The 17,366-nt window shown below is 35.1% G+C and overlaps 1 protein-coding gene across 1 annotated transcript in view; it reads left to right on the top strand.

The window, feature by feature from the left end:
* The window catches only part of LOC121729108 (serine-rich adhesin for platelets-like), a 63,336-nt gene that overhangs the window by 32,604 nt on the left and 13,366 nt on the right, over positions 1-17,366 (top strand). Inside the window, exons 2-3 of the mRNA XM_042117494.1 lie at positions 15,966-16,937; positions 17,212-17,328. Of these exons, the coding sequence (XP_041973428.1) occupies positions 15,966-16,937; positions 17,212-17,328 (1,089 nt within the window). The remainder of the gene's footprint in view (positions 1-15,965; positions 16,938-17,211; positions 17,329-17,366) is intronic.

Genomic DNA, 17,366 nt, shown 5'->3' with positions numbered 1-17,366 from the left:
TCCTTCAGCGCTGCTACTTTCGTAGTGAACTCTATTTAGGGGATCCATACACACCCGAAAGTATTATCACTTACTTTTGTTACGCTCTGTATAGAGAGTCGAAATGTTTTATAATTCTGTGTTTGAAATTCTTTTCAAATTCTGTATTTGTCGTAAATAAACAATATAATGTTCTACATAAACATACAAATAGTTTAAACTATTGGCCGACTGTAACGTGACTTGCTTTACTATTACTATGTTGAATCATTATGTAGGTAGTCAACATAGTATGTACAAAGAAGAGTGGCTGTCCTCGTCTAAAGAACACTTGTTCTTACACTTTCAGACATTGTTGTTAAAGCCTTGATGAATAATCAGATTTATCCATGAATTTATTTGTGGCATTTATATTTTTATAAATGTTTGTTTTGTTTCACATAACAAGCTAAAGCAGTATGTTTAACCTCCAACGTTATAAGTTTCACGTGTCTGCCCGTGTGTTTATGAAATTAAAAATCAGAGCCTCTTTATTTTTATTATACCATAGTTACTATTTTAATTTATTTTAAGGCTGATTAACTATATTATGGCGGTGCACTGTACCTTCTTTCGTTCGTAATTTCGGCTACTTTAGATCGATATACAAATAATAATTTTTGGACAGTTTGTCAGTTTAGTATTTATTATTATGTATTTATATAAAAATATTTTTTAAATTTTGTTAGTCTCGCTTAAAGTTGAGAACGGCTGAACCGATTTGGGTAATTTTAGTCTTAAATATATATGAATTGTCTTGAATATTTAGTCCAGGAAAGTAGTGTATAGTGGTCCATAGTGGGAAGTAATAATATGAAGTTTGCTAATTAATAATTATCTAGTTTCGGATAAATATGGCGTACGTTACACCTCTATTAATGATTATAAGTATATAATTATATAGATAATGACGCCTCCGTGGTCCAGTGGTTTAGAGCGCGGCTCTTGACTCGGAAGGTGGGTTCGATTCCCGCGTTGGAAACTTGTTATTTCCAAGTTTGGTTAGGACAATGCAGGCTGATCACTAAGATGACAACTAAGATGAACCATGTGTCGGATGGGCATGTAAAAAGTCGGTCCTGCGCCTGATCTCTCGCCGGTCTTATCGGTCGTCCGGGTTGTGAGAGTAAAGGAATAGAGAGTGCTCTTGTGTACTGCGCACACACTTGGGCACTATAAAACTACTCCTGCGTAACTGGCCTGGTTTCAATGAATCCGGCCACCGTCACCGAAACCGGTGTGGGAGTTATTTATTAATGATTACATGCTCAACAGAACTGTGTGCTCTATTTTATTACAGTGCATTAGACAATTACTTATCTGAAAGATCGAAGTCCGCCTTAAAGTTTATCAGATTAGGTCAATTAATATAACCGTCAATTTTCAACCTTAGCATCATAGTCATAAGATCGAGAAACCGTAGGCCTATCGGCGACCATACATGTCATATCAAAGATATTAGTATGTACACTTAAACCGAGCTTGTGTTCACGATAATTTCATATTTTATGCATATTGTCATTATTTTGACAGTTCTCTATGTTGTAATACAGACCTACAAGCGCGTGAATATAGTGAAGAAAGAGTTGTCACTTGTCACTCAAATGTCATCAGGGATTATATTCGTAATTTGGCCACAAGTAAAACGATACTAAGATGGTGTTGACAAGATAGAAGTAAAATAAAGCCTGTCTCTCTAGTGACACTTTATAAATTTGGTCTAGAGTCAAAACATCTTTGTAAGTTGTAGTGTTGCATATGCACTTTTACAATAAAGAATTTCGTTAATATTTAGAGTTCGTTAACCCCCCCCCCCCCCTCCGACGGTACGGTGTTTATGTGAGGGCGACTAGACGTATCATCATCATCATCATATAAGCCTATAGTCATTCACTGCTGGACATAGGCCTCTCTCAATGAACGCCAAGATGACCGATCTCCTGCTACTCGCATCCAACATGGGCCCGCAACTAAAGAGAGATCGTCATCCCACCTAGTGGAGGTTGACCTACACCCCGATTTCCTAGCCTTGGTCTCCATTCCAGAGTAAGTTTACTCCAGCGATCGTCTGTTCTTCGAACTAAGTGACCAGCCCAGTTCCACTTCAGCGTACTGATTCTCTGCACTATATTGTGATATGTCGGTGACTTTAGTTCTTTGACGAATTATCCGCCCCGTAAATTAGTGCAATAATTTGCTTACGTCCGACTAGACGTATGCAAATTATTAAAAAAAAAGTTTAATTTTTAATAGATTTCAAACAAATACTTTCAGAACGTTGTTGGTACTGGTGCCTACCACTGGTTCGGGAACTAACGCGGCGAGAAGAAAAATAATTGAATAAGTTGATTAAAAATGCTATGCAATAGCTTGAACGCGGCAGTCCCCGAGTGTAACACGTTTTTTTAGGGTTCCGTAGCCAAATGGCAAAAAACGGAACCCTTATTAATATAATTACATACTTAGGCCGGCCGCAAATTGTCCGAAATTTCTGATCAGAAACATATGAACTGCCATCCGATGAGTACTCTGGTGTTTCGTCCCAACCAAGGTTTTTGGGCCCAGTGGGCCCAATCACCAGATATGAATTTTTAACGTTTTTGTCATCTGGCGATTGGTCCCAAGTATTTTTTTTTTTTACTTTTGGGCTTATGTCCGTAGGTAGGGCTAGCAAAAAAGTTGTAGATTTGAATAAAAAACAAAATAATTGCTTTGTATGAAAGCATTTATTACACACTGAATGAATATAATATGATATTTAAAATAATACAATGGACATGTAATATATTAAAATCTCTTATGACATAAATAATAACAAAAGTACTTATTTTCTAAATAATCTAATTATATTATTATTGTATAGTTATTTCAGTTTAAAATTTATTTATAATTATTATTTTTATATAAAACTTATATATTTCTTTAATTGGCAAATTATAGGTATATAATTTTTTTTTGTATGAGAACGACTAATTAATTAATTAATTTTATATAAGTAAGTTTAATTCAATTACGCGCCATTATTGTGGCAGAATGTTAAAACTATAAGTTTTTAATAAAACCTTTATATCTACAACATTCTGGCAATAAAGACATTTGAATTTGAAAATGAAAAATATTTTGTATCACGTAGGTGCTATGGCAACTTTATGCCGATAGGCGCGAGCGGCTATAGCCCGGCTGAATTTTATTTATAATCAATACAAAAAAAACTTCTCAAGTTTATCGTACAACTAAGATAGAATCATTTTACTGTGGGAAAACAACCATTAAAATTTCACGCAGTACCTATTAGAGCAGGTATTTTTTAAAAACTTGATTCGACGCAGTATGTTTAGGTATTAATAATAATAATATAAGTTTTAAGGTGTTAGATATTTTTAGTGTTAAATATGTTTCGGATCAGAAATTTTGGACAATGTGCGGCTGAGCTTAATCGGCAAAGTCTCTTCTAACAATTATTATATCTGACTTAAATAAATATTAAATAAGTTATTATTTATGTACTTAATTAATTATTATTATTTTGAATATTAAATATTTCCTGTTAATGTGGTGTTGCAATAATTAGTAAAATGAAAACTCGTATATCCAATACGTGACCTATAATATTATGTTAGATATTTTTTTTTTACAAAACAATATTATGGTTACAACTGATTATTTTCGTGCCAACCCTACTTCAAAATTTCTTGCCAGAAAACAATGATTCATAAAAGTGGGACCAATCGCCAGATGATAAAATGTTAAAAATTCATATCTGGTCATTGGGCCCACTGGGCCTAAAAACCTTGGGACGAAACACCAGAGTACTCATCCGATCGACGTCATCTCATCCTCGTCCGATCCGGATGAGTTGTCAGATGCCGTCTATCGGATGGCAGACATTTTTAATTGCGTTCCGGCGGGCGTCTGACATTATGTGTCAGATGACGTCGATCGGATGGCAGTTCAAATGTTTCTGACGGATCGCGCTATCTCTTACATTTTGTACTGATCCGAGTGAGCTCGAACTCGCCGGAAGGAAATTTCGGATAGTGTGCGGGGTGGCGGTCCGGCCGACGTTGAAATCTTTCGTATCAGAAATTTCGGACAATGTGCGGCCGGGCTTAGGGTGAAGCCAAACGAGCGTAATTTGTGAGTGGTGAGTCGCAGAATTTCGGCTGGCAATTCTGCTGCATTCAGTTTTATACAAAAGTCCTGTTTGATTCACACTAGCGTAATTTTGTGAGTCATGATTTGTATAAAAAGATATTTACGCGGCAGAAATTCTGCGACTCACGACTCACAAAATTACGCTCGTTTGGCTTCACCCTTAATGGAACTACTGTTGGAAATATAAATACAACCTGTTAAACATAATTTAATTTAATAAGTTAATTATCCATCCTTTTATGTCAGTAGCTTTCCCGTCATCTTCGAAGTTCAGGTATCAGCCTTCTCTAAAAGGTTACATTTTTGAACTTTTAACTTTTGGCTTGTTGCGTAAGAGCCAAAAGTAATGTAGGTTAAGACTAAGTTAAGGTTATATAAGGATGATGATTTTATTATCACCGTACTAATATTACACATGTGAAAGTGTGTCTGCCCATCTTTTTGTCTGTTACCTTTTCATGTTTAAGCTGCTGAAACGATAAATGGATGCTATTATGTATTTGTGTATCATCCTTCAAAAAATTACATATTCAGTTATGAATGCAATCATGTTCTTTAGATCATTTAGAACAAGGCTGCATTCATAACATGACAAAAAAATGTGGATTGATACACAAATGCTTAACAGTGACCAAATATGGTATGGAGATATTTGAAATCCCACAAAAGTAAATAGGATAGTTTTTAACCTGGAAAAAATACGCGCAGTGGTGGTGGGGGGGATGACCGACATGATTTGCGAGAGATCCAGGACAGAAACGCAGGACTTCTTGCATGCCATCTTTCTTGCTCGTCTGACAATCAGGTGCCAATCATATTTTCCTAACCAAATATGTATACAACAACCGACGCGGGAACCTGCGACCTACGAATCAAGAGCCCTAAACCACTACACCATAGAGGTGTCAAATTGCTTTAAATATTATTACTAAATTGCATTGTTTAAATGTAATCTTTTGCAATGGTTGTAAACGCTTCAATTTACCTCCAGATACAAATCGTCGCAGACGCATCACGATTCGTGACTTGACTGATGTTTTAATTAGATATCATCTAAGCGTTTTCAGTTTTTTCTCACGCATCATTTTAGATGGGTCCTTGTACCAATTGCACTGGCCATCTCCTTTCAAGTATCGAGGTTATATCAGCCGATATACGTACGACCTTATCCTCATCCTAAGATTAGCTAAGCGCTATTTTTTAATTGAGATGCTATCGAAATCTATTCATCATTGTTACACCAATATACTTAGGTAATTACAAGTAATACATTTAGGTTTAAAAATATAACTCAACATCGTAAACAATACTTATATAATTTTGAAAAAAAAAAAAAGACCCATTAGGTAGTAATCTATTTACTCTTCACTCGTTAAAATTGGTCGTTAAAACATAATAAAAACATAATCTTTCTTTTTTCAGGTAAACAAACTGAAGCTGAAGCATAGCTGTCTACAAAACGGTAGATTTTATCAACATTATAATATTTTATAACTTCTTAATGTAAAATTATAAAAATACTAGCTGTCCCGGCAAATGTTATTTTGCCATATAAATTATTTGTAGTTGTAATGTAGTTCTTTATTATTTTATTTATTTATTTATTCTCTTTATGGACAAAATTAAGACATATTTATAAAAGTGACAATATAACATTAGCGTACTTATCTCTTTAAGAGGATACACCAGGGGCGAGAGAAATTGAAAATAGGTATTTGAAAATGTATTGCTGTCTCACCAATTTCAAGTCTCCCACCGCAGAGCGCGATAGAGACAACACGACAAAAGTTCTAATAAAAGAACAGAAAATCTTCGATTCCTTCTCCGAAACCTAACCGATTTAAGTACTTTTTTCATTAAGAATTAAAGCAAGGCTTGAGCTGTCTTCCTATGTTTTATTTTTTTTGTATATTTTAGCCAGTTTTGTTTTCTGGGTGTTTGAACACAGAGGAAAATCTGGCCATTTTTTTGGGTTTTTGGACGTTCTTATCTTTTTTAATAATACAATTATGAAAAAAAGAAAACATAGAGACATGCTAATAGTGGCCATTAATATTCAGGAAAAAAATCATAACTCTACCGGTATTATCCAGGGAGGAAACAGGGGACAACGTTTGTATGGAAAAACGGCGGTGTGGACTCCTCTTAAGAGATCTCTTCCAGCAAACCATAAACAGTAGTGGATATAAAATGGTTATTTTATTGAGGTGACTAAATAAATACGGTACCATGGCAACATCCATCGCCATCCCGTTGCACAAACAATGGTCGCCGTCAGTCTCGAGTTGTAAAAATTTACTATTATGTATTTATTTAACAAATGCACTTATCAATATAAAAAGTCCCCAAGTAGCTGATTCTCAGACCTACTGAATATGTATATAAAATTTTGTAAAAATCAGTAAAGCCGTTTCAGAGGAGTACGGTAATTAGCATTGTTGCAACAACACGAGTACTTTATATATAATATTAACATTAGTAAACACTCGTCCATAAATATAGATATGTGCGGAATTTCGTAATTATTTGTTAAGTTTTCATTTAATATCATTAAATTACTATTTCCACATAAATCAGTAGCAATGTTCATAAAATAGATATTTTGTACATAAAATTGTGATTTAACCTTTAGCTATTTGTGTACATAAAGACCTGTAATTATATGGCTACCAAATAATAACGTAATGAAACAGACATTTCGTTACTAATATAGTCTGATAGAACAGATTATGATGTAACTTTGCATGTAACTCTTGCTTACAAAAATTCTTAATTTCTGATTAGTATATTGCACTATTATACACTTTATTACAAAGTAATAGAGATGAAAATGTTTTTGTAACAAAACCTAGGTCTTGCTGATCCTATCATTCGATATTGTGAGGGATTGCGTAATTTTAGTTTTTAAAATTACAATAGCATTTCTAAAAGGTTTAATTCCTCCCACGATTATGAGAATGTAGTGTGACCCTCTAATAATAATAGATCTCGAATCATCAAAATAAGTTAAATAAACCTTACAACGTAAAAAATACAACCTATTATCTATTTGACACCTCTGTTAAAATTGGATCGCCCAGGCGCTTCGACATACCTAAATCTTATATCTTTAAACGAGCAATTCTTGTATATATATAATTGGAATCTTTGTAGTCCATCTATCTATCTACTATAATTATAGCTCCACTAGCGACTCGCCCCAGTTTCGCACGGGTATAAAATATATAGCCACTGAAAAAGTGATTAAAATAGATTCAGCAGTTTTGATTTATATTCATTATTTGTCGTTAAAAGTAAATGACAATAAACTGTTATTGTGGGATATCCATAAGAGATAGATATATACCATCGCGGAGTTTTCTGTAGACCTTTTCAATGTGTACAATACTTGGTACATTATTTTGATAGATCTCGTAGGGTTCAGCCTGCGTTTGCAATGTAAGCGGAAAAAATGTAATTATTTACGACATCACATTAGATAACAATAACAGTATTTCTCCACCATTTAATGAATGTTACTTATAAACCTCTCTCTTGAATCACTCTAAGAAAACCGCATCAAAATCCGTTGCGTAGTTTTAAAGTTATAAAAGGGAACATGAGGGAAAAAAAGCGTTTTTTTTTTAAATTATTTCGTCCCCCTAACATTATCAGGGCTATTTATTTTCTATTTGTCTATAAATACATACAATTTGTCCAATCAGCCTTTGATGTTACAATTATGTTCAATACTTATTATAATTTGTACAAAATTTATGATATCCAACATAAAATATACGATGTAATTAACACTAGATTACAAAAATACAATAAATGATTCCACTAAATTAAACAAATAAAATACAATTAAAATGTCAAATAATAAAACAACAAAAGTACAGAGACTATCTTAATATCACAGCTTAAAATTAGAACCTAATTATTGTTATCACACAAAATACTACCATTACGCTTATTTACTACACCCACGATTGTCCTGCAAAAAGCCAGGAAGATATCCCGCTTTTCACCCCCCAGGATGGATGGCAGATTCTAACCCCTTATCGATGTGCCAATTTCTGCTCAAAATCGTATCTATTGCTAGCAAAAATTGGGCACTCGAGTAGCAGGTGAGGAACCGTCTCCTCAACTCCTGGCTGACACAGGCAGGACGGATCCTCCTTCAGCTTGAATCTGTTCAAGTAGAAGGCAAATCCGCCGTCCCTCCCACTTCGTATCTCCTGTTCGACTTTGTTTTATTACGAGCTTTTGCCCGCGGCTTCGCTCGCGTTAAGAAGTAATATTATATACAAACTTTCATCCCCTATTTTAACCCCTTGGGGTTGGAATTTATCAAAATCCTTTCGTAAGGGATGCTTTCGTCATAACATCTACCTGCATGCAAAATTTCAGCCCCATCCATCCAGTGGTTTGGGCTGTCCGTTGATAGATCACTATGTCAATCAGTCAGTCAGTCACCTTTGAGTATTATATAGATAGATAGATATTATGTAGTGATATTGATTCTCGATATAGTATTATATGGGAAAATATACGAATTAATAGTTACGGCAAGTATTTTTAAAATGTATAAATAATATAATAAGCAGCATAGCGATGGAGCTATTTTGATGAAATGTCGTCTATGTAATTAGATAAAACCATAATTAATTGAGACTCAATTCCACTTTGACGTTTAATCAGTAAAACAGCATCTACTTTTTTTTGCCAGGACCATACCAATAAGAACATTTTATAATCTATCATTTACTTTATATAATAGTCACTGATATTATAAATAAAAAATGTGTGTGCCTTCATGCTCAAACCACTAAGCTGATGATCATGTTTGGTATGCTAACTTTTCCCGGGAAAAGACAATATTATCTTGTTTATATTTCGGAAAATATACAACTCTCGTAAACTAATTTCTTATTGGGTTGAGGGTAACCCAACAAGAAATTAGTTTAGTTGGGAGGAGGGAGGTTATAATATCAACAATCATTAAAATATACAGTATAACCATGTTGCTAATGGTTTTCTTGTTTTGTATCTTATATTTATATAATTTATAAAGGAAAATAACCAAGTAATAATAGCATAATGGCTTTACTGTACATTCTATTGTTGCCTCTTCACGTTGGCCAATGACGACCAATGCATGCGATTACAGGTAGAGTATTCGTCTATGATTGCCAACGATCGACGTCGATTGCTCATGCTATAGGCAGATTCGCAATCATATTGTCAATCATGGCCCATGAGTATGCATCACGAGCCAACAATAAATGAAACAGGGGCATCCTCTTATTACTTTGATTAATAACTAAAATCATTATGTCAGAAAATTAAATAACTATCTTACGACCTTTGTGATCCTGCGAAGGCGAGCAGGTATTAGGTGCTAGTAGGCCACTGAAGCTATTAATATTATGTTACATTACCTGTAATGATAGTCATAGTTCCACAAAAACGTTCATTAAATATCGAATACTTGATTTAGTTCCGCCGTTATGTAATATTATCACAGATTACTAAATACATATGTAGTACGTTTTATCGTAGAACTAGCTGGTGCCCGCGACTTCGTCCGCGTCAGCATAGTAGATCACGTCCCAAGTATTATTTTTCAAAAATATTCAATGTACAGAATTGAGTTTCCTACGATTTTATTATATGTATAGATAATAGTTGCTTTTATTGAGTTTATTTAATCACTTGAGTTTTTGATGGGCTATTCTGTCAAAAAAACCTCGGAAACAAGAAAAATATGCTGTCCGCGATTTTGTAGCGTTAAGATTCGTTTGTCGCACGGGAACCTTAAATTCTCCGGAATAAATAGTATTTTACATAATCTTATAAGTACTAAACCTACGCTCTAAAGCTATTAACAGTCGTTGAATTAAAAAAAAGTAGAGCCGTAGAAAAGTTACAATAAATATACATAATAGCACCTATACTTTTTTTTTATTTAAAAAATATTGCATATTTTTGGTTTGGTTTCAGTTCTCGTCGAATAGTTTTACCTATTAACCTAATTTTAAAAATAATGTCCAATTTACCTAAACCATGATGGCGCCTACTATATTATTCAAATGTCACTTCTGAATTATTAAGGCTTTCCAAAAGCAGATGGTCTGAATCATTGCTGGTTTTAAATACCTTTATAAATGGTTAAGGTGACTTTGGTCGTATTTGGTCTACCGTAGGAGTATTATTATTAGAAAATCCTTGGAATTTAATATTTTAGGCATAGCTTTAGTTTTAACACATTTAATTGGGTATTATTTAATTTATATGAGTTCCTAAAACGGAAAATGTGCAATATTATAATGATAATATATATTTCAACATGTAGAGGCCATGCGGATTTTCCTTACGAGTTAGCTTTTGCAAATGAATATTATGTTTTGCTCACGAAACCACACATTTTGCTGATTTAAAATTTAGTCTTTCTCCTCCCTGTTTAATGTCTGTACCAAATGCATGAAACTGGTTTAGTAATGTACGTATTTATTCAATACAAACAAACAAATCTTCATTGTTTCTAATATTGGTTTAGATTCAGGGTTTGTTTCTGGCCTAATTTTAAAGCTAACAGCTTCGCTTGGATTTGTGTCTTTATTCAATAATTTCTCTACTTCCATTCTGCTATTATTATCCAACATACTACTGTTTCAATCTATCAAACAAGTTAAATAACTCTTAAACCAACATCAAACGACTGATTTTTGTAGTTTTCATGAATCGGAAAGGCATTGACGGTTTGGCAGGTTTGAAGTTTAATATACTGAGACTGTATCGAAACTTTAAATGCTGGTGCTCCTTCACCGGGAGCATTCACTTGTAATGTAACGTTATAGAGTCGAGCATTACAATGCGCACCTTGTAATGATACAAAACCAAGCATTACAATGCGCACCTTGTAATGATACAGTGTATATTATACACTGTATAATATTATTGATACAACTTGTAACATCAACTAGCTATGGAATGCTTAAAGTCGAATGTTACATTACACGCGAATGCTCGTCAATCAGGGAGATAGTATTGTAATGTACTGCTCAAAGTCGAATCTATGTTATATTACACGTGTAATAAAGTCACACGTGTAGTAAATCTATGTTACATTACAAGTGAATGCTCGCAGTGAGGGAGCACCTTCAGGCTCGTTTTATATGCGTCCGCCCGACCGCGCGGTTTGGCGGCTGCACCGCGAGATGACATGCAAAATATGTATGTAAACGACATGCAGAGCGACCGAGCCGCTATTTAAGAGGATTCCACACCGCCGTTTTTCCATACAAACGCTGTCCCCTGTTTCCTCCCTGGATAATGCCGGTAGAGTTATGATTTTTTTCCTGAATATCTATGGCCACTATTAGCATGTCCCTATGTTTTCTTTTTTTTCATAATTTAATTATTAAAAAAGATAAGAACGTCCAAAAACCCAAAAAAATGGCCAGATTTTCCTCTGTGTTCAAACACCCAGAAAACAAAACTGGCTAGAATATACAAAAAAATAAACATAAGAACACAGCTCAAGCCTTGCTTTAATTCTTAATGAAAAAAATACTTAAATCGGTTAAGTTTTGGAGAAGGAATCAGCGGACAACGAATCGAAGATTTTCTGTTCTTTTATTAGAACTTTTGTCGTGTTGTCTCTATCGCGCTCTGCGGTGGGAGACTTGAGATTGGTGAGACAGCAATACATTTTCAAATACCTATTTTCAATTTCTCTTGCCCCTGGTGTATCCTCTTAAATAAATCCTTACATACATTTGCTTGTGATCTCGTGGTGTAGCGGCCGATCGGCTTGTTCGCGCGTATATAAACTCGGCATAAAAAGCTGTATTTAGCTTTATAAAAGCTGAATCGTCCATCCATCCATCTTCTACTGCGGTTTAGCCTCGATTAGCACAATACAGTTCAGTGATCCATATTGCGCCAGCGCTAGCCGCATCCAATAATTACAGTACGAAAGTGAACGTTATTATGTAAGGCAGTATGTCATACGGTACGGTTCCGTATGTCAGACGCATCCCAATTTGTTATGTCATAGTGTTCATGCATTATTTTCAGCATGAAAGATGTTTTTCATGACGTACGTTTTCTGCATGAAGAACAGCCATCATGAACCATCAACGCATAATACTAATACGAAAGTGATTATGTCTGTCTGTTACCTCGTTGATGAAAGGTTTACACTTACGTTGAGTCTAGGAAAAGGAAAAATGTATGATCTATAAACTAAATATATGAAACGAATTTCAGCAGCTCAAAATACGAGGAACATAATATTAGTACTATAATGACATAATGTAAATAAAGACATACAGAAAGATAAAATCAATCTACAGATACCGCTTAGTTAATTGGAATCTTGGCTTAAACGAATTATCCAATCACCTAAGTGCAGAATCGTGATGGAAAATATGAAACCTTAAGTTTTATTTCACAGAATTGCGTAAAATACCGTCTGAAATTACAGCGGTGTTAAATCTTTGGATTACTACCATTATAGTTATTAGACGTTCTCCGATCGATGAGGCAATGTCCTAAGGCAGTTTTTAAAGGAATTCGCGTAATCATCAAACCAGTGGCGTAGCAATGGGCCCCTCAAAAGGGGCCCGGCCTAACAGGCCGCGGAGTCAGTTTTTTTTTCATTATACCTAGGATAGAGACGTGTGGAAGGAAATAGGGGAGGCATTGTCCAGTGGGACACTACCAGCTGTTAATAATAATACCTAGGGACCCATCAAAAATTTTGTCACGGTCCCAAGAAGGTGTAGTTACGCCACTGCATGAAACTAAAGATGATTATAACTGTCTGATCTATACCGTGTGGTCTATATTGTTTTAATCTGGAACTATGATTGCTATTTATTTTATAAAGTCTTTTTTAGGTCATAAAGGCTTGGTCCGGTATTTTATTTGGTTTCACTGTAATTAATGACAATAGATAATACCGATGCTGGTTGAGTTGATTTAATATTAAGCAAGAATTATAGACAATTTCATACGTGGGAGAGCCATGCTTCGGCACGAATGGGTCGGCTCGACCGGAGAAATACCACGTTCTCACAGAAAACCGGCGTGAAACAGCGCTAGCGCTGGGTTTCGCCGAGTGAGTGAGTTTACCGGAGGCCTAATCCCCTACCCTATTCCCTTCCCTACCCTCCCCAATTCCCTTCCCATCCCTACCCTCCCCTATTACCCTATTCCCTCTTAAAAGGCCGGCAACGCACCTGCAGCTCTTCTGATTCTGCGAATGTCCATGGGCGACGGAAGTTGCTTTCCATCAGGTGACCCGTTTGCTCGTTTGCCCCCTTATTTCATTAAAAAAAAAAAAAAAAACAATAGTTTTCATACTGTATAAAGTCTTCATCATTTGCTCAAATATAGATGTTTGTATGGATGACTACGTACTGCCTAAATGTCAATTACATAATGCGGCCAAAATATCTGTAGCGTTTGCCCGCGGCTTCGCACGCGTTAAGAAGTATTATTATTAATAAATACCTTATTAGGTATCATAGTCTCAGCCCGATCAGTTTAAGTTGACAAAGTTTTATACAAACTTTTATCCTCTATTTTATTCCCTTGGGGGTAGAATTGATAAAAATCCTATCTTAGCGGATGCCTACGTCATAACATCTACCTGCATGCCACATTCCAGCCCGATCCGTCCAGTGGTTTGGGCTTTGTATTGATAGTCACCTTTGAACCTTTGAGTTATATATATTTAGATAATGCCAGTAAAGAAACATTTTTTTCAACAACTTGCAACTTTACAATATTAAAAAAAAACTAAAGAAAAAACTTAAGTGACTCTAAGTAAACAATAATAAGTGCGTTGACAGAATTAGCATGCACAAAGTTGGCGAGCGTGTTGCAAGTCCTTTTGTCGAGCTTTACCACAATGGCAAGGCGACCACTTTCAGTTAATAACCTTGGGCCGATACGTGGTGTATGTTATGAACTTAGTCCCTAAAAGGTCCGTTCTAATTATCATTGTTTTAAAAACATATGTTCAAAGAAATGCTAATATAATATTTGAAGGAATTATAACTAAAGCTCAAATTGAAGGAAGGTTTTCATGTATTTTATATAGTTTGACATTCGCTCTGGTTTTTATACGATAAAAAATATCCTGCGCCATTTCTCGGAACTCGATGTATTTGCATACTAAGGGCCTGTTTCACCACTTCCTGTTAAGTGACGAACAGGCTATCCACCGATTAGCTTGACAGATCAAGTCTGTCAAAAAAGTTGTGAATAGCCTATTAGGCACTTTATCAGAAAGTGGTGAAACAGGCCCTAAATCTCATCAGCATAACAATCGCCTCTGCCTTTTAAGCTTGAAGATATAACGGACAAATAGCCACACTTTTGCATATTTTATAATACGAATATGCATATAATTAATCAACCTAATTTTTAATAGTCAATAAAAAAAATTGTTAGCGCGATTCAGGACAGCGATCAATCCGATTGGGATTTCTCGTGACTGGCTGAAGGACTTCAATCGGAGCCTGATTCTTATCGCATCGCTACAGTGTGTCACACGAGCCACGTAACCAACCGCTGTTACACATTGAAGAAAGCCGACTGGTTTAGTACGAAAGCGATACCAGACGACTTTCGCCCGACTTAATAAAAATGCCTTTTCGGTGTTATACAATAAGGGAAACACCTAGAGATGACACGGTGAACTGTATAAACTATAGTTCTTAATAAGTATGGGTCGGGTCTGTCTGTTACCTCTTTATGCAACCGCGGATCTGACTTTTTTAGGGTTCGTATCCAAAGGGTAAAAACGGGACTATCGTAAGACTTCGTTGTCTGTCCGTCTGTCTGTCTCCAGGCTGTATCTCAGGAACCGCTATAGCTAGAATTTTAAGTACAATGTTGTTTGTTTTTTTTATTATACCACTTATTTATAATCCTTTTTTATAATCCTACTATATGACGGCCGCAACTCTGTTGTGCCTAATTTGTTTATCACTCGGTAACCGTACATTTTTCTGCAATAAAAAATATCATAGCATAGTTTTTGTGGTATTGGAAAGCACATCATATTATGTTCTTTCCCGATTTTCAAATATCCATATGTATAAAATTTAATCTTAATCGTCTCAGCCGTTTAAGCATGAGGAGGTTATAGACAGACAGACGGAGAAACATACTCTTAGTATTAAGGTTTTGAATTTACATGTCTTCGCCTCTAGAACAACGGGTTTCATCCACATTCTTTTGGATTTTTACGCAAACTCTACATAACCAGAGACATACATATTATTATTATGTACAATATACAACCACTGTCTCCTTGCTAAAATCCAATAAAAGATAATGAAAGTGAGCGAAATTCAGGGACTTTGAGTAGCGTTCAAAAAATAAATAGATGTATGAACTTTTTTTAATTACGAGAACTACAACTTTTTCAAAGTTTTCATATCAAATTTAGGTTAGAATAATAACTTTTCCTTTATCAAATAAAACCTTGTCTCCTTTTTCCATCTTATATAAAATATGTTTTATATTATATGGAATAAAAATATATTTTATATTAGATTTTCTTTAATAACCTCAGTCGTAATTTGAGTGTATGAAACGGTACAGTGAGTAATACAATACAATTCGGTCATGTGTTAAATTGCCACTCACGAATCGAGCTCGAAACAAGTTATGTGGCCTGCCATTATACCTATTAGACAATTAAGTAGACTGTGAAAATATGACCCGTACTGAATATATTTGTAGGCAGTAAAAAAAAATATGTTAACGAATGGAATGTTTTTTTCCAGGGTTCAGGCGCGTTACGAATCGACAGAAGAACAACATCAACAATATCTCCTAGCAGTAGTGATCAATTAGAAGAATTAAAACCTACATTTAGGCCACGAGATTCAAGAAGTCGACATAGAGAACAAATTGCACCGCGCGATGTCTCGAGAAGTAGGACAAGAGCGACAACAGCGAAAACGGAAACAAACGAAAAGGAAACAAACACATTCGACTCTAGAAAATCATTCAGTCGAACGAGAAGTAGGCCGGTCATAAACGAAACTAACTTTGACACTACCCTTAAAAGAGACAACACTATTCAGAGAACACGGAGAGTAAACAACCGTGCAAATGCTTCTACATATATACCAACTAATCCAGTATCAAGAGGAATTAATAAATATGAAGCTAATGCAGTCACAGAACCAGCAAAACTTAATTCTGAAAACAATGCAGCCAACGATCAAATCAAGAGACGTCCAGGCTCAAGGTCAAGAGATAATCAAACTCGTAGCCGAGCACGAATCGATACACGAAATGATGTCGGTGCCTTGGATTTGGACGTTGCGGGTACAGTTAATACTATCACTATTGTAAAGCCCACGACGAGCAGGATAGATGATATAAGAAACTCCCGAAAATTGAGGTACAAAACTCGGTTATCAGAAACCGACACTAACTTGACTGGGGAAGGTTTAATAACATCAATAGACGAGAAATCTAGTCAAAACAAGGAATTCGTTACTAGTCAACCTGAAACATTTTCCTCGTCCTCAACCATCCCCGATATTGCGTCTAAAGCATCTAGAAGAAAGCTAAGGACTAGTACTATAAAATCGATGAGAGTCGTCAAACGTCCTGTATCAAAAGAAAAATTTAGGTCCAGCGAAGTTTCCTCAGAAGCTAAAACCAAAAAAGTGTCTGATGAAATTGGTGAAGACGATAACTATCCCGAAAGTTTTAAAGCTTTAATACAAGCAAAAAATGCATCGGTGAGTTTTATATCATTGTGAAGATTTTTTTATTGTCAAGTCTTATTGAATTATAAAAGCCAAATTAAAAAAGTACTCCTTATGTGACACAATAAAAAATACTTATCAATCATATTACATTAAAATTAGCCAAAAATCCTTAGACTTATATGAAGTTAGTCACGCCGTGATATTACATTTGATTAAAAAAACACTTTTATAACGTCGTTAAAATTCTTAAAACTATTCAGGCAAAGCTAAATTGAGTTTTTTTTACCTGTGTAAAATTTTTCAGACAAGTGCCAGCTCTCCTAGTGAGAGCTTAGCAGTGAAAGCATCTCAAAAAATTTACCAAACATTCACACCGTCTTCACAAATAAATAACACAAGCTCAGAAACTGACGATTGGCGGGTAATATTGAAATTTGGGATTGGAAAAAAATATTTATT

Source organism: Aricia agestis, chromosome 7 (genome assembly GCF_905147365.1).
Source record: "Aricia agestis chromosome 7, ilAriAges1.1, whole genome shotgun sequence".
In the NCBI taxonomy this organism is placed as follows: domain Eukaryota; kingdom Metazoa; phylum Arthropoda; class Insecta; order Lepidoptera; family Lycaenidae; genus Aricia; species Aricia agestis.
This window is presented reverse-complemented; position numbering and strand designations above follow the sequence as displayed.